Genomic DNA, 23,144 nt, shown 5'->3' with positions numbered 1-23,144 from the left:
TTTGATCAGACATCTACCTCACAGCCTAATTTTTAATTTAAAAAAAAGAAATCTGAATGCAATAATGTGTAGTATTTTTATTGTTTTGATTTAAATTATTCTTTCAATAAAAACATACATTTTTTATATTTTAGTATTAAGTTTAAAACTGAATTATTTTTGTACGTAAAACTGAAATATTTATTTATTTACTTTAAAATTGTTGTACACATTATAACACATTATTATAGTCACATTATTGAACTATTATATGTAAAATGTAAATAATAATTTAGTCTAAACATACACTAGATGGCTTGATCTAATATTATGAATAAAAAGGGGGGGGCTTTAGGACCCGGAAGCAGCGAGCGTGGTGTCGTACTGAACGGAGCGACGTAAAGACATTAGGTGAGTGTATTGACGCGTTTGAATTCATTGATATTCAGCATTCAGACCTTATTAGTGCTGAAGGGGTTATGCTTCACTTTTGCTTATGTTTTATAATTGTGTCCACCGTTATGAAGTTTATCACACACCCACTGTCTGCCCTTGCCTTGTTTAGTAGTAGCCACATGATCTGCGTGGTCGACATAAACACTAACATTACACTAGGAGGATTTACTGATGTAGGATGAATGAATGTCGCAGTTTTTCAACTTATTACTCCGCAAAAGGAAACAAGAGACAAGTAAGAAAAAGATGACAACATATTGTACATCTGTAATGAAATAATCGTTTTTATATCCGGAAGGTTCAGCACTTGCTAAATTAAACATGAAAAATAAAAAGGTAATACAGTATAATATCATTTTAAAATTGTATATATACGTGTACTTATACTTTCTTTTAAAAAGTAGTCGAATTTAGTCTTTTTTGACCAGAGACATTTAAAGCACACCTATTATGCCCAAAAATATCGATTGTCCCAAATGTGTTTATGCCTTCCAGGTTGGCAGCTCATTATGTTTTGAGACACAGGCATTGCTTGTTTGCTGCCCATCACGGTCACTAGGTTCAGGAGTAAAGATCAGTATCTTTTAACTTTTGCCTTAAAGATCTCATATAAAGGTATTTGAAGACAATGATATAAAAAGAGGTCATTCTCCCATATGAGTGCTGGAACATGTGAAAACATCATTCATGTTGGCTTTGCAGTATAAAATGTTTTTTTTTTTTTTTAGGAATATTAGATTTAGTATATATTAAATAGATAATATATTATGCATTAAATATATAAGCTGCATATAAAAATATAAACTGATACACTACATAATTTTTTAGCAAAATTAAAATATTAATAAAAATGTGAAAATTATATATATATATATATTTATATATATATATATATATATATATATATATATATATATATATATACAGCACAGACCAAAAGTTTGGAAACATTACTATTTTTAATGTTTTTGAAAAATGTTTCCTCTGCTCATCAAGCCTGCATTTATTTGATCAAAAATACAGAAAAAAATGTAATATTGTGATATATTATTACAAATTAAAATAATTGTTTTTACATTTATTATACTTTAAATTATCATTTATTTCTGTAATAAATTTTCTGCAAAGCTGAAGTTTTAGGATCATTATTACATGGTCCTTTAGAAATCATTCTAATATGATGATTCATTATCAAAGTTGGAAACATATTTTTTCAGAACATGTGATACTTTTTTTAGAATACTTTGATGAATAAAAAGTAAAAAAAAAAAAGGTATGTTTTTAAAATATAAATATTTTGTAATAACAATATACACTACTGGTCAGTAATTTGGGGTCAGTTATTTTTTCTTTCTTTTTTTTAATAAAATCAATACTTTTATTCAGCAAGGATGTGTTAAATTGATAAAAAGTGATAGTAAAGAAAATATATTTTTAGAATATATATTATTAGAAATGTTTTTTTTTAATAAATGCAGTTCTTTTTAACCTTTTATTCATCAAATATATTAGACAGCAGAACGGTTTCCAACACTCATAATAAATCAGAATATTAGAATGATTTCTAAATGATCATGTGATAGACTGGATGTTACATGTGACACTGAAGGCTGGAGTAATGATGCTGAAAATTCAGCTTTGCATCACAGGAATAATTATTATTTTTTTAAGTATATTCAAATAGAAAACTATTATTTTAAGTTGTAATAATATTTTACAATATTACTGTTTTTTCTGTATTTTTGATCAAATAAATGCAGGCTTGATGAGCAGAAGAAACTTCTTTCAAAAACATTAAAAATAGTAATGTTTCCAAACTTTTGGTCTGTACTGTATATATATATATATATATATATATATATTAGGGATGTAATGATTCACTCAATTTACTTATTTATTTATTTTTATTTCACGATTTGATTAAACTTGAATCACATTTTTTTTTTTTACAAAAATAAGATTTAAGAAAAAAAAATAAACATACTTTTATTATTGCTTGGATAAAATGCTGCATGTTTATTTGTGAAATTTTAATATAACACTGTAATAATATACTAATATAGCACTTGCATATTATTGCTCTTATGTTGGTATTGATTGCTTCTGTTGTCCTCATTTGTAAGTCGCTTTGGATAAAAGCGTCTGCTAATTGACCAAATTTAAATATAAACAAAATAAGGCTTTGTTTGTGCTCTTTCCATTTAAAATTAGAGGCAACCACTGCATTTTAATTATGATCCAGAGAAAGATTCTGCATACATGCAGCATGAACAGTTTTTAATCTAAATTAGACTGTATAACTTAGAAATTTGAAGCAAAAACAGAATGGTTTGACTTCAGTTTTGTGAAACTATACATAAAAAATATCTGCATGAAACTGAAACAGCAGACGAGCTGAATGAGACGCAGATCCACTCTCTGCCAGCAGGTGGTGCTTAAAGCGTTTCCTTGGTTACCGCTGTAAACAAAGCAGCGCTGCACTTATGAACCTTAATATGCATTATACGAGGCAAGGTGAAAAGAAAAAAATCCTCTTAATATTTCTAAAGACAGTAAGCTCCCCTCAGACATGCATTCATATAAATCGTGATTGAATCACGATTTTAGCATCTCAAACGATTTGAATAGTCACATATTTGAATAGATTTTCAACCGGCTCTCGGTTAATCAATAATAATAAAAATAAATAAAATATATATTTTTTTTTAAATCACACACACACACATACATATCATTCAATGGAAAGTAGCCTATCATGTTGCCTAAATCATGTAGCCTATCATTGAGATTTTGTACAAAAGGTGTTTATTTGAAAATATATTTTATTTTTTATTTAAAAATATGTACAGATAATCTAATTTTAAATACACAATAGCTAAGATAAGATGTCTGAAGCACATCATTAATCTCACTGCTGCTGTGATGCAGACTAATGGTGAAGCATTCCAGCAGAAATCATATTTACAGGTCCAGACATTAAGATAATTTAATCAGATTCGGTCTGTCAGCGCTGTGTCTTGAAATGCAAAGTTAAAATAGGCCCATGAATCAAGGAAACCAAAAATTGCCTTGTCAAAAGTGGAAATCTGTCATTGCGGTTTCAAATTACCCCAAAGCAGCGAGTTCACTAAACATTTTTGGACACATCTGATGACTGGTGCAATTAAAATGGTTACGCTCAGGTATGCATAAACAAAGGTACCAGGCTGCAGTTTTACATTATGCAGATGGCATATTTGACAGTATTACTCGCAGGATAGATGGGTTAGAAGTTATAAACGGGAAGCATATGATAAATTGATTCTGCTGGCATGAGACCACCGGGCTCCGTTCCGCAGCTGTGTGCAATGGTCACCTAATATTACCAAGGCATTTGCTTTCAACTCTAGAAACACATCTTTAATTGGACTCGGCTACAGAAAATCCATATATGTTGCACACCTGCTGTGCCAACCCTGGTTTTTAATCGCTCATGGTTATATTTCTGTCCGTAGCACGTGGAAAATGGTTGGAAAATATTCTCGAGTCTGAATCTGAAAGTAGCCTTTGATGAAAAATGAACACAACGCTTTCTTTTGATCGCCGCGCACCAGTCCTAGATTCTCCCATCTGCCTGTTTTGAAGAATAAACTATAAGATGCTCCACTTTACACACCTTTGAGATCTTTGTGGCATGTGCCAACCATCTATATAGAGGGCATTGCACCAGTGTGTTACTCTCTGTGTGTAGACTGAAGTAAAAATATAGGATTGTGCCTCAGTGGAGGGACATGCAAAAATAGAAGTCTTTGAGAAAAAAGGCCTTAGTGTATTGTGTGGCACCAGCATGATTGGCAATCTCTCACTGTATGTGCTTGTGAGGGATTATTGTTAGAGAAACCTGACAGCTGGCACTTGGCAGGTCTGCCCAGAACTCCATGGATAATTTAGCCGCTCGTTGTCATTATAGTTCATTAGTCGCACTCTTGTGTGAGACGCAGCTCTTCACCCGCTAAGCGAATGAATATTTAACACTACAAGAAGTCTCAGTGCAGGGTAAGACACATGAGAGATGAATCTGCTAGAGAAAGATGACGGGAATCAAAGTGTACCCTGTATGCTTTCTTAATTAATACATGTTTCTGCCCTTATTGTGTTTGATTCGGCACTTGCAAGGTCTTCCAGAGAAAAAAACATACATGTATAATCATGTTTCTTGAGCAGCAAAACAGTATATTAGAATAATTTCTGAAGGATCATGTGACACTGAAGACTGGAGTAATGATGCTGAAAATTCAGCTTTGCATCACAGGAATAAATTACATTTTATAATATATTCAAATAGAAAACCTTTATTTTAAATGTTAATATTTCATATTATTAGAGGATTTTTTTTTTTCAATAAAATAAATATTATTTACATAATAATACATGTGGTTTTATGTTTTAACCACAGGTGTCGATAGACAACATACAGTAGTAATGTTGCAATTTTGATTTACTTTGTTATACAGTAACTTCACTTCCTGTAACAAGTTACTATATCTCCCAACGTGATTCTTTTATACTTCACGCAATTATTGTTTTAGCCTTCCACACTTTTCACTTTCTCGTTACAGAAGTAAAGTGGTTTGCGAATGCTTTTTCATGCTAAATTTAAATAATCAGTATTTGTATTATATTGATAGTGTTGCCTCGGGTAGCCTATATGCAGCAGAGTCTTCCTGTGACCACAAAAGAGATTTTTGTCATTTTGCCTGCTTGAGCCATATCTGGCTCACAGCAGCGCAACCCTGACAAATCCTGCACTGCGTTTTGATTCGCTCAGCGCTTTTTTCCTCCCAGATCCTCCGCTCAGTTGTTGTAGTCTCTGATTTTGAGCCTCTTGAATGCCCTCCTGCAAGCAAATGGCTTCAAGACTTTCTTCAAGTGCTTACCAGTAAGTCAGCAAATTTCCTGCTGGAGACCTTGAGGGCTGTTTTGGGTACAAGCAGATAGGTGCAATTTATAAATAAATTATTAAAATGGCTGCTTTCTGAGTGATTTCTTCTTTTTTTAACCTCACTATTCCCTTACAGTTTGACTCGAAACAAGATGGTTCATGCTCAGATGCACGAAGTTAAGTTTGGTTGTCTGGTCTTCTTTTGAGACTTTTGTTCTCTTTATAAGTTTCGATCATCCAGTATATCCTTGAAACATGCCTTATTGCTGTGGAAAGAACACTTCTCAATACTTAGACATCCATATTTTGTTGAATGGTTGAATTAATTCTTCATGAGATGTTACCAGACTCTGAAAAAAAAGATGTTTAATATGCTTAGCTCAACTCTTTGAACGAGCCAATGTCATTTTCTTTTTTCATTCTTACTCTTCAGGCTATGGCACAGACGGGCTTTGGGCGAAAATACTTCAAAGCTTTTGTTAGTGGCTTCTTTGTAGCCGTGCCCGTGACAGTGACTGTTTTAGACCGCGTGGAAGGTGCCTCAATGCAGGTGGGATGTCTTTTATACACTTTATCAAACTTCGTAATGTTGTTGTTTTGATGAATCTGGTTTAGTTTTGCTGAAAGTTAGCAAAGAAGATGTTCTTGTAACAACTAACATAAAATCTTTTGGAAATTCGGTTGATATTTAAAACATGTCTAAATATGTTTAACACTTTTATTAGATTTTTTTTTTCAGTTTTACTGAAAAAATACAGTAATATTTAAACATTTTCGTTTAAAATAAAGCAGAATAATAATACTCTTGAATATGTATTAGGTATTTTAAAAATATATTTGAAAAAATGGTATACTGGGAATGATGCAGATTCATAAAAATCACAGAAATTAATCAAACTTACTATTTTAATCATCACATTTAAAACATCTGTCAAGTTTAAAACATCTGTCTACTTATAAAAAGTGTTGGGTAACTAAACAAAAAAAACAAAAAAGTCTATAAAAATAGGGCACGATGTACTGTATTTGAAGGAGTTTTCCATATTTATTTTTAACAGATGTTTTATGTGTAGTTTAATAGCAGTTTATTAAACTTAATAGCCAAATAAAAAGCACCTTGAAAATCACCATATTCAAAATTTTGCTTGATTTTTGTATTACAAAAAAATCATTGCAAATATATTCTAGATATTTAATATATTTCACAGCCTTAAAAAGCAAGAAAATACATTTTTACATTAAGTGAAGTGACATTCAGCCAAGTATGGTGACCCATACTCAGAATTTGTGCTCTGCATTTAACCCATCCGAAATGCACACACACAGAGCAGTGAACACACACACACACACTGTGAGCACACACCCGGAGCAGTACTTAAAGGGACTGTAAGTAGGAATTACTCTCATCTAGTGGTGAAATTGTATTTTGCATTCAAACTAATTTTGCTCTCCAGCGCCTCGCTTTTTCAAATGCGCGTTGCATCTACGGTAGGCGATATGTACCAAAAAGCTTTGACAGGATGTCTTCTAATAGCACTTCATTTTGGCGACGATGTTTTCTTCTCCTGTGGCGCGGCATATGTATGGTCCATAATAAGAATGCAATCCAGACTTTTAAACTTGCCGGTGCAGTTTCAAGCGCCTCTCACTGCTCTGCACCTGCGTTTCTGGCTCTGACCGAAAACGCGTTGTGGAAACGCGTTGGCTTAGTACTTTTTGTCCCTCTCTGCTATTATAGTTTTGCAAGATGGCGGAACTACATGGAAGCCTCCGTCGACCTACCCGTCCCATGTATATAAAGATAATAAATTCTTCATTTACGAGGATTAGTTTAAACATTGGCATAGGTATTTGTACACCATTGAGGGCATATTTATGAATAAAAATATTGATTTTAGATAATAAAATACCTAAAAAGTTACTTATTGTCCATTTAACAAGCTCTATTTAAATATTAATAAACTTTTACTTATGTTAGGACTTCGCATTTCGACTTAATCAAACCAAATTTGCCCAACATTGCACTAATAGCACTAAGACCCTGATGAAAGACACCTCTAATAATGAGAGAAAACTGTCTGAATACACCACGCTCATTTCCTCGCCAAACAGAAGTAATGGTTCATTATGTACCTAATGAACACTAACTAACCAAAACGGTGTTGTTGTTTTCCTGTTGGAGTCCAGTTTTCTGTCTTGGTTTATAGTGCTATGTATTTGCTAATGGCTTTTCCCACTTCACCCATAGCCTTTGAATCCAAATAAGTAAGTCCACTGACAATGCTATAAGCTGACACTAATGCAGAATGAGAAAATGTGTCTGAATAAAAAAGATAGAGCGTCCAGCTGTGACAGATAAATTCTCTAGGCGGGATATTTATTTTAGAAGGACAGATAAGAGATATTTCTGTCAATTATCCCAGCAAGTATGAAATGGCTCATCGAGATCTCCCTTAATGATTCAGTGGAGGCCCGTGTATCAAGTCAGTTGACGACTTGCATGCTTGAGAAGGTTCGTCACACACAAGTTGTTTGATACACCACCACAAACGAGTTAAGAGCAAAACAAATAATCTAAAAAAACCTGTTTTGAAGTTAACTTTTAGATGTTATTTTTACCCTTAGGATGCCATCAGTCAAAAGGCTGAATGAAGAACAGAGACTCAAAATTAAAGCAGAGTTGCTGAGTTAATTCTTAGAGCTGGCTTGGGAAGTTTGTGTGGTATGGAGGATTAAAGCAATAAATCATAGACCAAAAAGAAAAACTGTTAAACCAGAAAGTCTTCTCTAAATTGTCCTGAATCTAAAATTAATGAACCGTGTTGACTCTTGTGGATTGAATCTTTCCCAGCCGTCCTTAAACCCAGATGGAGAGTCGTCACCTGATGTTGTGCTGCTCAACCGCTGGAGTGTGAGGAACTATCAAGTACAGCGAGGGGACATCGTGTCAGTTTTGTGAGTTGCCACATTTAAGCCGTATTTTGTGTTTGAGGTGCTCCGTGACATTTCACTTTGGGAGGAACCACTCAGTGCAACATTGTAGAAACCAAGTGACTGAAAAAATGTCCTGATGCTTGTCGTGGCTGGTTAGAGTTTTTATATTTTTTTATTATTGATTGTAGTTGTGGTATGGTGTAAAGTAGGGATGATGTACTGTACATCAGTACAGTTAAGGATCCAGTATTACAGATTATTTTAATTTATTAGTATCAGATGATGTGGCCATCATCTAATATCACTTAAAGTTTTTAAGCCTAGAAACCTTTAAAAACGCTTTTAATTTAATAGCTTTGTTAAATGTACTGTAATCTTTAGCAAGTCAAAATAAATATCCATTCATCATAGTGTACTTTATAACATTGTGATGCCAAAGTTCATTTGTAGCATTTAAAATGACTGATTTTAAGTGTTTTGTTTCTATTTATTTAGACAAAAAAACATTTAACGGTAATCGCCCATGACAATAATTATTAGCTTATGGATACTGGCCTGAATTTAAATATTGGTGAATGTCTAAGTGAAATGTCGATTATACTAGGATTTCAGTAATTTAATTTGAGTCTTTAAATTATTTTGATCTTTAAATGTCATTCTAATTTTTTTATATCTTCACCTTTAATGATGCTAATAATTTAATAACTCCACCCCAAAATGAAAATTTTGTCATTAATCATCCACCCTCATGTCGTTTCAAACCTGTAAAAGCTTTGTTCATCTTCAGAACAAAATTTAAGATATTCTGGATGAAAACTGGGAGGTTTGTGACTGTCCCATTGACTGCCAAGTAAATTAAACTGTCAAGGTCCAGAAAAGTATGAAAAGCATCGTCAGAATAGTCCATCTGCCATCAGTGATTCAACTATAATGTTATGAAGCGAAGAGAACACTTTTTGTACATTAAGAAAACAAAAATAGTGACTTTATTCAACAATTCCTCTCCTCTGTGTCTCTCCACATCACCGTAGTGCCACTGTAGTTCTGACGATGTCTTTCATAATTTTCTGGACCTTGACAGGGTAATTTACTTGGCAGAATATGGGACAGTCACAAGCCTCCCGGTTTTCATCCAAAATATCTTAAATTTTGTTCTGAAGATGAACAAAGCTTTTACAGGTCTGGAACGACATGAGGATTAGTGATTAATGACAAAATATTCATTTTGGGGTGGAGTGTCCCTTTAAACTTAATGTTTACCAAATCTCAAAATTAATTCATATTGTATATTATAATATTGTATATTTTACTTTGAAGATTATACAGTCTTCTCAAAATAAAAAATAGTTATATGTACTCTAAGTTATAATATTATTAAATATTTTGTTTTAACATCAAAATAATTATTCACTTATTGTATTGACCGAAATTGTAAAATTGGTGCATTTCCAGCATGAACTTTAATGTTTGCACCTCAGCTCTGGTGAAATCATTGAAAATGGACTAAAATTTCTGAAAAGTTAGACTACTAGCTGAAGACGGGTATGATGTTTGTGTGACAGAACCTGAACAGTTGAGCTTGCAGACCTCTCATGGGTGTCACATTGAGTCCTCACATGCACTCAGATTTTCAAAAAGCGAAAAATTCATTCATTCAGGAAATTGACACTGAAATGTTCTCCATCCAGAGACATCTTTGGAGCTCAAAATTCTAATTGGACCGTTTTGGTCTCCTCGACCTTAAACCCAGATGCCCTGAGTACACTAACTCAAGGGGAATCCACCTCAGGATAATGAGCCCACTCTGTTTTAAGGGTTACTGGTATTGCAAGTAATTGGCATGGACGCAATCATATGATATACTTTAATGTGGTGCTCAACACCAAGAGCCTTTTGACATAGGCCCTGCGGAGGCTATCATCTTGACTCTAGTTAGGCAACTCTTCACTTTTATCTATGGTCTATATTTTGAAGCACCTGGGGGGGGGGGAAGTATTTATTTCATCCAACTTCTTGATCAAACACTCACCCTGCTGTTTTATTTGACTTTGTATGTTTGATAGACCAGTGACCAGTAAATGGGTTCAGCGTTGTTAGCTGTTCAAATGAGGTTTTGATGCTGTGAAACTCAGGGGCTTGTGTATGATTATAAGTGCCACCACAGGATGTTTATCACATCTAAAACATTACTCTGTTGGTCTGTATCCTGATCAGAGGGTTTAACATTGAATTAATGAAGTAGAAGCATTTATTCAACCATTATCAGTTACTAAATTATTACATTTAAAATGTCTTTTTGTCCCTCTAGTAGTGAACGAATGAAGCAAAAATAATGACTGTTCTCAAGAAGGTTTTCAGAACACTGCATCAGTCTGTGATTGGTCAAAAAAACAGATGACTCTGCCCATAATCTCACATCATTGGCTGAGCCACTGTTGCTATGCCATGCTGGGCAGACTTTTCAAAAAAGATTATGTTTTCAAAACACCACAAAGTTCTAGTGTCTTGTTTATAGTTATTAACCTGGAATAGCATAAAGGTTTTTTTCTTTGCATAAAAGAACAAACTTCAGCCTTAAATTGATATACTGTTTATTTTGTTGTGTAGATCCCTGTATTGGGAACAATGTTGAGAGTTTGGTAAGGCAGATTCACTCTGTCATTACCCAAAGATGGCACTCTTCCCCTGCTGGGAATTCACTGCGCTGGGAACATGATGTTCTTGCATTGCTAAACTATTCTGAGGGAAAACCATATGACATTGTTTTGTAGACTATATAACAGAATGCGATGTATTGACAAGGGAAATGCTAATATTTTGGATGAGCAAACTATGAGCTTGTATCATTTTTTTTTTAATCTAGTTCAAGTCAAGTTGAGCTTTATTGTCATTCCGCTACATGTGTAGACATACAGTGGATCGAAATGAACCGGTTTGGCAAGTTTCAGAAGTGGTCTGTATGCTGGAATTAGCATAACAGAGATGTGTACCCAAGTACCCGAGGTAGGGATAACGTTACAGCCTTGTACGCGTTCTTTTCTGCTGTGTAAACAAAGTCCAGTGTGTTTTTTCCCCTTGTTGCAAAGTTCACATGTTGGTAGAACTTTGTCAAAACTGCCTTTAAGTTTGCGTTGTTGAAGTCACCAGCTATTATGAAAAAGCTCTCGGGGTTATTTGTTTGTTGTTTGCTGATGGAGCTCTACAGCTCGAGGGGATGTAAACTGTGACAATAACAATGGCCTTGAACTCCCGAGGCAGATAGAATGGTCGACACTTCACAAACTTCATAAACTCCACCAGTAATAAACAGTGTTTTGTCACTACCACAGCATTGTTACACCACTCTTTGTGATGTACACTCACAAGCCACCTTCGCCAGTCTTACCAGAAAGTGCTATATCTCCGTCCACTCTGTAGCAGGCAAGTCTGTGCAGCTGAATAGCGTGAGATTTTGTCATTTAGCCATGTTTCAGTGAAAACAAACACAGAACAATCCCTTGTCTCATGCTGTGTAGACCGACTGAGTTGAATTACTTCAGTTTATTTTCCAGAGAGCTAACGTTTGAGAGCATGAGTGACGGAATCACTGGGGTTAGCCCTTAGCCTAGCTTGTGTGCCTCCACGCTTGCCGCGAAATTCATTAAAACCTATGTGATTTCAGCCTTGAGAAGTCTTTTTTTAATAATACTTTAGTGGTGCTTTTCTGTCTTTTTTTGTTCTGTAGATAAAGAAGCTGCATAAATACTGCAAAATGTCTCCTTTTTTGTTTCACAAGGGGGGAAAAAGTTTGAACAACTTGATGGTGAGTATATATTGACAGAATGCTTCATTTTGAGTGAGCTATCTCTTTTTAGGTTTTTATATTTCGTAACCATATATATAAACTTATTTAGATCACATGACCATGTAAATTGAAACAAAGCATTCTAAATCAGATCAGGAATCAAATCAGTGCAATTCACTGAGTTTGTTCATGCAGTTGCAAGAGTTTTGTTTTCTTCTGGCTGTTTGGATCAAAAGCAGATTTGTTTGGGATTCATTTTTAAATGTTGTCTGAGGAGGTCTCTGAGCCCACAGATAATATCTTATTTAGAGAACATTCCTCATCTTTAGACAGCAGTCGATGGGGAAGAGCTTCTGTCAGGGTGTTTTACACACAAGTTTTGTCATGCTTTCAGTGTAAACAGACAAACTTGACGATTTTATGAATTGCCATTTGTAAATTACCACTTCCTTAGAGCAATCTGAAAGCTAGTTCTTCCACAGCATTATTTGGTCAAAAGTCAGGTCTCTGCATCTGTGACTAAGACGAAGCGTTGGTGCAAAATGTAGAGTGCCAAAACTTTTTGTCCTTTTCAAAATGTTCAAATGTTTTACAAATAACCACAGGTCGCAAAAGAAATGTATTACATAAAAACAGTTGTCTGAATGGGAGCATTGATAGTGGACAAAAAGAGCAAATAAATGTCCATTGATTCACAGCATGCCTGTCAACTTTCCCACTCTTTTCCGAGCCATTTTGAAGTGTGCTGGGCAGAAAATGGGCTCTCATCCGGGCTGGACTGTAATTAGCCATCTACATGGAAACCAGTTCAGTTCATGGGTCCTCGGAGAGGTTTCATAGAGCCCAGCCCACATTCAGGAAATTTTGCATTCAGCTCAGGTTTTGAGGTTTCTGAAGTGATTTTAGTACCAGCATGCTTCTGCTTTCATAGACAACCTACTTATTTGTTAATGTGGTGGCCAGAAACCCATGATGGGGGCAAACTCATTGTTATATAAGAGAGCTGAAGGCGGGGTGGGTTTCTTTAGTCTACAATCCTGGTTTTTGTTTTGTTTTATTTCTTCAAGTCCTAAAAAGCAAAAAAAAAAAAAAATGCATTATGAAAAACTTTAGAAAAGAAGATTGAGGATTTTGTGAGGGAGGTTTGGGCCAGTTGACAGAACTGCCACATGCTAAATCTGTCAAAATTTGCATTTATGCTTGTATACATTTGCTTTTTGCAGTTTTAAAAATATTATACAAATATTAATTGTACTATTATTATTACTATTATTAATATTAATATTAATAACACATTATAGCAAAAGATTTAACCCATGTGTCTGATAAAATACGAGTGATAAAATATTTAATTAACATTTAATTAACATTTTAATAATTTTAAATGCATATATTTCATAATTATTCATTTAATAATTCATTTAACTTTCATGTGTTAATTAGATGTTTTATCATTTTAATAATAATAATACAATTAATTATTATTATTATTATCATTAACAACAACAACAACAACTGGAAACAAGTGTTGCTATTATTTTTGTGTAAATATGTTTGGCAATTGAATAATAATAATAATTATAGAGAAAGAGAAAGAGAGAAATTAAATTAATTAACTGTATAATTATTTTTGTTATTATTTTTGTTATTAATGATCTATTAATGTAGGCTATTAATGGTAAAATAATAATAACAACAGCACCCTAATAGCAGTTTAATACCTTTTAACGTTAATTAGCTTTGTGTTTATAAAATCTTATATTTCGATGATGATAATGATGATGATATTGATAATGATAATAATTTAAAATATACAACAAAATGTTACATTTTTGCTTTCAGTTTTGCCCAATTTAACCAGCATAAATAAATAAGTTCACAAAATAAAAATAAAAACTATATACCTGTTTTTCATAAACCGTATGTGGCCCATGGAGCCATAGGCTATATTATATTTCTATAATTTTGTCCTTATTTACATCCATGGCCACTTCACAAGTTTTCAGTATTGTACTCCGCATGAGGTTTAATATTATTCTTGTGCTGTGTGTATTGCCCAGCCCAGAGAAACTTAATTTTGTGGCATAAAGATTGGGATCATTTATTGCCCTCCAGTTTTTAGATGCTTTGGCTCATCATTGCTTCACCAGACACACTATCTGTGAGGCTATTTGTGCTGGTAAATCAGGCTTCAGATGGAAATGGTTAGAAATGATCATTTTAAAGAAATTTAAACAACTAGAAATTCCTTTATGGGTCATATGATGCTGCTAAAAAAAGAACATTATTTTGTGTATTTGGTATAATGCAATGTGTTTATGCAGTTTATTAAGGTTAAAAGTCTTTGCAACTTTACAGATCTTCTTTATGCACCAAGAGCTTGTAACTCTCCAGAGAGAAAGTAAAAATTTAAACTGCATCATATGACCCCTTTAAATAACTTGAAAAAATTTCTAATGCAGTGAGATCTTATAAATATTTAGAAAGGTGATCACCGTTATTGTAATTTTCCTCTTTTTAGTCTGAACTGCAAGATGAACCTTCCCCTTTTGGCCAGGAAATGAAATTATCTGTGGAGAAATCACTCACAGATGTTTAATTTGCAGAAGCTCGAGGCAAGTGCTCGCTATTCATCCAGGGAACTCATTTTCCCCTCCGAACGGCCTCACCAATTAAATCTGAGGTCCACCGTCCATCATCCTTAGCAGTAAAAGCTTTGGGTTCACTTGTAAAAGATGACTTTTTCCATTTGTTAGTTAGTTTTGTGTGTCGGATTTGATGGTTCTCTTTGTCTGTTAAATCTGCAGTGCATGAAGGGAATACGAAAAAAAAATCAAGGAATGTCTGCTTGCAACCAACAGTACAGCAACTCAACCTCTAGCAATTTAGAAACAAACAATGTTGTTCTTCCAAGTTTGCTTAGCTGGAAGCATTTGTGTCCATTTAAAAATGTACAAATATTTTTTAATATTTTTTTACATGTATATTATATTATATATTATGATATATGTATTATATAGAATTTTGTATTTATATTATATTAGATTATATATTATTCAATACAATATAAATACCTGGTATTAAAATCCAATACTATTTTGTCTGCATAAATAACAAACAAATGACTTGAATATGATACACTAATAAAAAATTAATTGTTCCATTTTTATATAGGTTAAAAACTATTTTATTAAATTTTATGAGTCTAAATCAACCCAATGTTTTAATTCGACTGACTTTTACTTTTCTGGAGTAATTCTCTAAAGCATGTGTTGCTGTGGTCTGCCTCTGCAGCTGTTTTTACATTTAACTGCTTCGCTTAACAATACAGAGACTTCTGCAGTGCCCTATTTAATGTAATTTTTTATATCATTTTTAATCTCAACTGAAAACTACATTAGCCACACTCATGTAAATATATCTCTAGTTGCAAACAAAGCTGTTTGTTGTCTGTCATCATGCCTTATGGATATTTAGTTTGTGATGTTTGTCTCTTTGGACAAACATCAGAGAGGCTTCCCTGGCACTCACCGCCTGTACGATCCGTCCTGTAAAATGAATTAGCACTGGCATTGTATGTTCCCCTCATCTCCTACATGAACTGTGCTCTGCCCACATCAGTGCAGTCTTAGTCCCTTGACATATTCAGGACATAATAAAGCTGGAAGATCTGGATGTACTGTAGCAGAGGGGAAATTTGTCTTAAAGATGTCAAGGGGTATCAAACAGTTTATTCTTAATACCATTTTCTATCTGATTTGATACAAATATATTACATTGCATTTAAATGATTATATATTACATATTCTTTTTAAATTGATTTTAAGTTTATAGTTTATTATGTATAATTATATTATATTACATTACTTTATATTGTTGATACTATAAATATATAGAAATATAACAAATATTTAAATACCAGACATTTGCTTTAATTTAACAATATTATATAATAACAATAAAGTTAAAATCATTTATATACTGCCTAATATACTTATATTAGATTCTCTATTAAAGAAAGTTAGATTAAAATGTAATTGAATGTAATTTAGATTTTAAAAAATGATAAAAAAAACTTATTTAGATTGAAAATACATTTTTATTCCATTTTAGTGTATTTATTTATTTACTTTGATATTTAAGTTTAGCTTAATATTTATTGTTGTATTAGATTTTTAATAATTAAAGTTAGAATAAAATGTAACTGAATGTAATTTTAATTAATAAAAATTAAATACAATTCTTCACTTTATATAGATTGAAAATGTACATTTTTAATTCTATTTAGTATTTTTTTCTTTATTTTGATATTTAAATTTTTATCAATATTAGTATTTATATGAAATGTTTAATTATAAAATTTAGATTAAAAGCTAATTGAATGTAATGTTTGTTAATAATTAAATTAAATAAAACTATTCAGTTTTTATATAGATAGATTTTTTATATTTTTTATATTTAGGTTTTATTTTATTTATATATTATTTATTTTATTTATTACTTTATTTATTAGATTTTTAATAATACAATTTGGATAATAAAGTATTTGAATGTAATTTTAATTAAAGTTAAATTTTGTTCTTTTTTTGAATCGAAAATTTTTAGTTTTATTCTATCAAATATTTTTTATTTATTTGACTAAATATTTATTCTTATTAGAGTTTCAAGAATCTAATTTAGATTAAAAAGAAAGTGAATGTAAATTGAAAGTTGTTCAAGTTTTGTAGATATTTAAAACTTTTTTTTTAATTTGCAGAATGTGAACATCCTAGGTTATTTTAAAATTTGTTCAGCTTTGTAAGGATTTCACCTTTTTGTTATTCTATAGTTTGCATATCAAAGCTCGGATGAAAAAAACAGTTTGGCTTGTCATCGCTGCCAAATCATTGGTGAAAGTATTTCTCGAGTCACATTTGCTTTGGAACACACAAACAGCCGTGTCATCACAATGCAGCGCAGCTGGCGCCATGGCAGCAACAAGTTTCTGTCCCTCAGCAGTTAGAGAAGACTCATTTCAGTCAGGTCATACCAATTCACTCCGGTCCAGCTGTTTGCACTCCTTTGTTCACTTTATTATCAGGAGTGTTACAATTCATTTCCCCAATGGTGGCTGGTATTATATTTCCTGTCACACTCGGGAGGTCAGCGATTTAGAGGAGCCATGCTAATGAGCGCGAGGGAGACGGGGAGCTGGCCATGGCAGATTAAGACAATGTGTCAACATGCTAAGCTTCTAATAAGAAAGATATTCTTTAGGGGAATTACCGGCTGGTCTTAGACGTCCACAATAGAGGTTAAGGCCAAGAGATAGTGGGGATTTTAATACATTCCAAAATGTATTTCTATGCTTTTCAGAACTTTTGGTTTGGAAAATTTGGGACGTTTAGAGACAGTTCATATTTTCATAAGCTCTGAGAGTATTCCAAAGGGAGAAGAACATGGGCTTTGAGTTGAAAACTGCTGACTGCAGACGTCACTTCCTGTTTGTTGTTGGCGGCTGTACTGCGTTTGAGCTCCGCCACTATATTCTTTTCATTGACTATTTTTAACTCAAAAATCAATTTTATACATCATCGTTTCCGTTTATATAACGTGTGAATATATCCTCTATTGTATTCTACAACAAAAACAATCAGAGCGCCTCGCTATCACTAGTTTTATTTTGATCTCCCGGGTCCGCTATTAGCTTTTAGCCCGTTAGCATCAGCGGCGTGGTTGCAGCTAACTGCGCGAACATTGCTAATACTCTATCCACAAACATTACCACTGCTGTACTCACTGTTACTTGCTTTAATGGCGGATGAATGTCTCCACTCTGTGCAGCTCGAGCTCGAGGCCGTGGGAAAGCAGATTCGCGACCTGGAGGTGAGGCAGGCCCAGCTGAGAGAGCGGAGAACCGCGCTGGAATCATCCCGGGCTGACGCTCACAAGTCCGGGGTAAGTATACAGCGATCTGTTAACAGTCCCACCACGTCTACTCCGTGTGTTTCTCTGCACAGGCCCGGTGCACCCAGGACGCGATCTTCCCAGATGTCCCTTACTGCGACGCCGGGACACCACGGACCCTGGGTGCATCCACAGCGGAGGACGCGAGCCGGGTCCCGGGCGACGACTTCTCCCCCTCCTGCCTTCGACATCTCCATCCGGAACTGCTTCGCTCCCCTCCGCGAGACGCTGTGATCATCGGAGACTGTCCACTGGACCACTGCCCACGTATCGACGAGGACACGAAAGGTTCAGTAGACTTTTTGCTTTAAATGAATGGCTGTTGTCATGGTGTAAAGAACAGAAACTGCTATTTTTTAATAACTGGAATCTTTTCTGGGAGCGTCCTAGGCTGTTTCGCGCTGATGGATTACACCCCAGCAGAATCGGAGCGGAGCTGCTCTCTGACAACATCTCCAGGACACTTCGCTCCATGTGACTAGTAAGACAATTCTCTAATAACTATTATGATGAGTTTTGTTCCACCCGCTTAAATGATAAAAGTACTTGTGCTGTAAAAACTATTAAGACTGTGTCTGTTCCCCGAATAGTGAGGTCAAAATATAATGTAGGATCTAGAAAAAATCTTATCGTAATTAAACCAGAAAAATGTAAAGTAAATGAACAAAAACTATTTTTAAAGTTTGGGCTCATAAATATTAGATCACTCACACCCAAAGCAGTTATTGTAAATGAAATGATCACAGAAAATAGTTTTGATGTACTCTGCTTGACTGAAACCTGGCTAAAACCAAATGATTATTTTGGTTTACAGGTTTAACTCTTTTGAAATACTTCTGCTAAATGTTACACTGTTAGACATGCAAAAGAAATCTAATGTATCTCTTGCTCTGGCTACTGTGTATAGACCACCAGGGCCGTATACAGAATTCCTAAAAGAATTTGCAGATTTCCTCTCAGACCTTCTAGTTACAGTTGATAAGGCGCTAATCATGGGAGATTTTAATATTCACGTTGATAATGCAAATGATACATTAGGACTTGCGTTTACTGACCTAATAAACTCCTTTGGAGTCAAGCAAAATGTCACCGGGCCCACTCATCGTTTTAATCATACACTAGATCTAATTATATCGCATGGAATCGATCTTACTGCTATAGATATTGTACCCCAATGTGATGATATTACAGACCATTTCCTTGTATCGTGCATGCTGCGTATAACTGATATTAACTATATGTCTCAGCGTTACCGTCTGGGCAGAACTATTGTTCCAGCCACCAAAGACAGATTCGCAAATAACCTGCCTGATCTATCTCAACTGCTATTTGTACCCGAAAATACACATGAATTAGACGAAATTACTGACAACATGGGCACTATTTTCTCTAATACATTAGAAGCTGTTGCCCCCATCAAATTGAAAAAGGTTAGAGAAAAACGTACTGTGCCATGGTATAACAGTAATACTCACTCTCTCAAGAAAGTAACTCGTAGTCTTGAACGCAAATGGAGAAAAACTAACTTGGAAGTTTTTAAAATTGCATGGAAAAACAGTATGTCCAGGTATAGACAGGCTCTAAAAACTGCTAGGGCAGAGCATATCCACAAACTCATTGAAAATAACCAAAACAATCCAAGGTTTTTATTTAGCACAGTGGCTAAATTAACAAATGATCAGACGCCACCTGATTCAAATATTCCACCAACGTTAAATAGTAATGACTTAATGAATTTCTTCACTGATAAAATAGATAACATTAGAAATACAATAGCGAATGTAGATTCTACAGCGTCTAACACTTCAGTTTCATCCATCGCACCCAAAGATATACTGCAGTGCTTTACAAATATAGGACAGGAAGAGCTAAATAAACGTATCACTGTATCTAAACCAAAAACATGTTTATTAGATCCTGTACCCACTAAATTACTAAAAGAGCTGTTACCTGTAGCCGAAGAACCGCTTCTCAATATCATTAACTCGTCGTTATCTTTAGGTCACGTCCCAAAACCATTCAAGCTGGCGGTTATCAAGCCTCTTATTAAGAAACCAAAACTAGATCCTAGTGTACGGGCAAATTATAGGCCTATTTCAAATCTTCCATTTATGTCTAAAATTTTAGAAAAAGTTGTGTCTGCTCAATTGAGCACCTTCCTGCATAAAAATGATCTGTATGAAGAATTTCAGTCAGGTTTTAGGCCCCACCATAGCACAGAAACTGCACTTGTTAAAATTACAAATGACCTGCTTCTTGCGTCAGATCAAGGCTGCATCTCATTTCTAGTCTTACTTGATCTTAGTGCTGCGTTCGACACCATAGATCATGACATACTCATAGATCGATTACAAAACTATACAGGTATTCAAGGGCAGGCTCTAAGATGGTTTAGATCCTACCTGTCCGATCGCTACCATTTTGTTTACTTAAATGGGGTGTCATCTCATTTATCATCAGTAAAATATGGAGTGCCACAAGGATCCGTCCTAGGTCCCCTTCTATTTTCAATATACATGTTGCCCCTTGGTAATATTATTAGAAAATACGGAATTAGCTTCCACTGTTATGCTGATGATACTCAGCTATATATTTCAACGAGACCAGATGAAACTTCCCAATTATCTAAGCTAACAGAGTGTGTTAAAAATGTAAAAGATTGGATGACAAATAATTTTCTCCAATTAAATTCGGATAAGACAGAGATATTAATTATTGGACCAAAAAACACCACACAGAATCTTGTAGATTACAATCTGCAACTAGACGGATGTACTGTTACTTCCTCTACAGTCAGAAATCTGGGTGTTATATTGGATTGCTGTTGACTGTTTGTCTTTTGAAAATCATATTTCGAATGTTACAAAAACCGCATTCTTCCATCTTAGAAACATTGCCAAGCTACGAAACATGTTATCATAAATCATATTTCCAATGTTACAAAAACCGCATTCTTCCATCTTAGAAACATTGCCAAGCTACGAAACATGTTATCTGTTTCTGATGCAGAAAAGCTAGTTCATGCATTTATGACCTCTAGACTGGACTATTGTAATGCACTTCTAGGTGGTTGTCCTGCTTCGTCAATAAACAAGCTACAGGTAGTCCAAAATGCAGCAGCTAGAGTCCTTACGAGGTCAAGAAAATATGATCATATTACCCCAATTTTACAGTCTCTGCACTGGCTACCTATTAAGTTCCGTATCAGTTACAAATTATCATTACTTACCTATAAGGCCCTAAATGGTTTAGCTCCTGCGTACCTAACTAGCCTTCTACCACGCTACAACCCATCACGCACCCTAAGGTCACAAAACGCTGGACTTTTGGTAGTTCCTAGGATAGCAAAGTCCACTAAAGGAGGTAGAGCTTTTTCACATTTGGCTCCCAAACTCTGGAATAGCCTTCCTGATAATGTTCGGGGTTCAGACACACTCTCTCTGTTTAAATCTAGATTAAAAACGCATCTCTTTCGCCAAGCATTCGAATAATGTATCTCTTAAATTGAGTGTAGTTGCATCTGCATTTTTATTCTTTAGCTTGGGTTAAACTAATTTTACTTTGTTGGATCAGCAGCTATGCTAATGATGTCTCTATTTTGTTTCTATGTTTTGCCACGGGATTTACATCCCGTGGTAACTAGGATTTACACAAGCTCCAGTCTGGATCCAGAACACCTGAGAAGAGATGATGCTGACCCTCAGAGGACCCCAGATGATGCTAACCTTGAATCAACAAACAGAACTAACAATTATTGCTACATGTGTGACTGCATCCTATAATTACTATTAATTAATAATATTGATAGTTCATCATCTAGCTGACTACGTCTTGTATTATTATTATTATTATTATTTTTATTTTTCTAAAATCCTGTCAAACGTGCACAAACTACTAGCTACTACTAAATATTGTAGAAACATAATTTTCTGTAAAGTTGCTTTGTAACGATTTGTATTGTAAAAAGCGCTATACAAATAAACTTGAATTGAATTGAATTGAATTGAACATGGCTCGACAGTAAGGATGGTGGGATGGTGCAGGGTCTTCCCCCGTCTCACAATCAGTGATCACACATGTGTTCTTCTGATGCCTGATGATGAACATAAACATTTTTACTTGTTGTGTATTGAACATTTTTGTTATGAATTATGTTCATGCATTTATAGTCACAGTAACATCATCCAACAGGACAACATTTAGTTGAAATCTTGGAAGAACCAAACAAATCAGTATCGCTTTGAAATGTTTAAACTGATGTGCCAGAATTCTGAATGAAATGAATTTACAGTTAATTATGAAGTATATTTAATTTATAATTAAGTATAATAAAAATTTTATTGCAGTTATTATTGTACATGTTTAAATTTTTTGCATTCATATTTTTCAATTTTTCCATTTTCTTCTTTCATGTATTATATGAACTTTTTTATAATAAAAATATTTAAAATCTTATCCAAAATAAATATTAGGTTAAACTTAAACATTAAAAAACAATTAGGCCTTCATATAATAGGCTATTAATATTTTGTTCTTCATATTATATTATTTAAATAAAAATAAGGCTGAAATTAAAATTTTTTTTGAAAAATTACTATTTTGTTATCATAAAATAAAACACTGAAAACTATAACAATATAATATAATTAATAAAATGTTCTCGTTATCTCGACATAACGAAAGTCGTTTTCTCGTTATAACGACTTAATTTTCTCGTTATCTCGACATAACGAAATTCGTTTTCTCCTTATAACGACATAAAATAACTGCTTATCAAAACCAAGGTTGACGTCACTGTATCTGTTTGCACCTATATCTTTATTTTTACTTCTTTTAGGCACATGATTAGGTAGTTAAGCGGAGATGTACTGTTTATCTACAGTAGGACGGGATTTAAAGATGTAGGCTATTTGTGATGTGCTTCTTTTCCTTATTATTAATCTTCATTGTTAACCATATTGATGAGAAATGTGATGTATATGTAAAGTGCATAGGCTAATTTAATTCATAAATGATTGTTCTATAATGTTGTAATCGTTTTTTTCTGCACACACACACATACACTGCACATGAACGCTCTTTTCAAACAGAAGCTTGTAACGCACATGATATATCTGTCACAGC

General features: G+C 33.9%; 1 protein-coding gene across 2 annotated transcripts in view; it reads left to right on the top strand.

The window, feature by feature from the left end:
* The first annotated feature begins 328 nt into the window (after positions 1-328).
* Positions 329-23,144, top strand: part of LOC132133729 (mitochondrial inner membrane protease subunit 2-like) — a 69,441-nt gene continuing 46,625 nt past the window's right edge. For both annotated transcript variants that reach the window (XM_059546656.1, XM_059546657.1), the window contains exons 1-3: positions 329-390; positions 5,790-5,906; positions 8,208-8,311. In XM_059546656.1, the coding sequence (XP_059402639.1) occupies positions 5,793-5,906; positions 8,208-8,311 (218 nt within the window). In that variant the 5' untranslated portion in view covers positions 329-390; positions 5,790-5,792. The remainder of the gene's footprint in view (positions 391-5,789; positions 5,907-8,207; positions 8,312-23,144) is intronic.

Source organism: Carassius carassius, chromosome 50 (assembly GCF_963082965.1).
Source record: "Carassius carassius chromosome 50, fCarCar2.1, whole genome shotgun sequence".
NCBI lineage: Eukaryota > Metazoa > Chordata > Actinopteri > Cypriniformes > Cyprinidae > Carassius > Carassius carassius.
The sequence above is the reverse complement of the archived record's forward strand: the minus strand, read 5'-3'. Positions and strand labels throughout refer to the sequence as shown.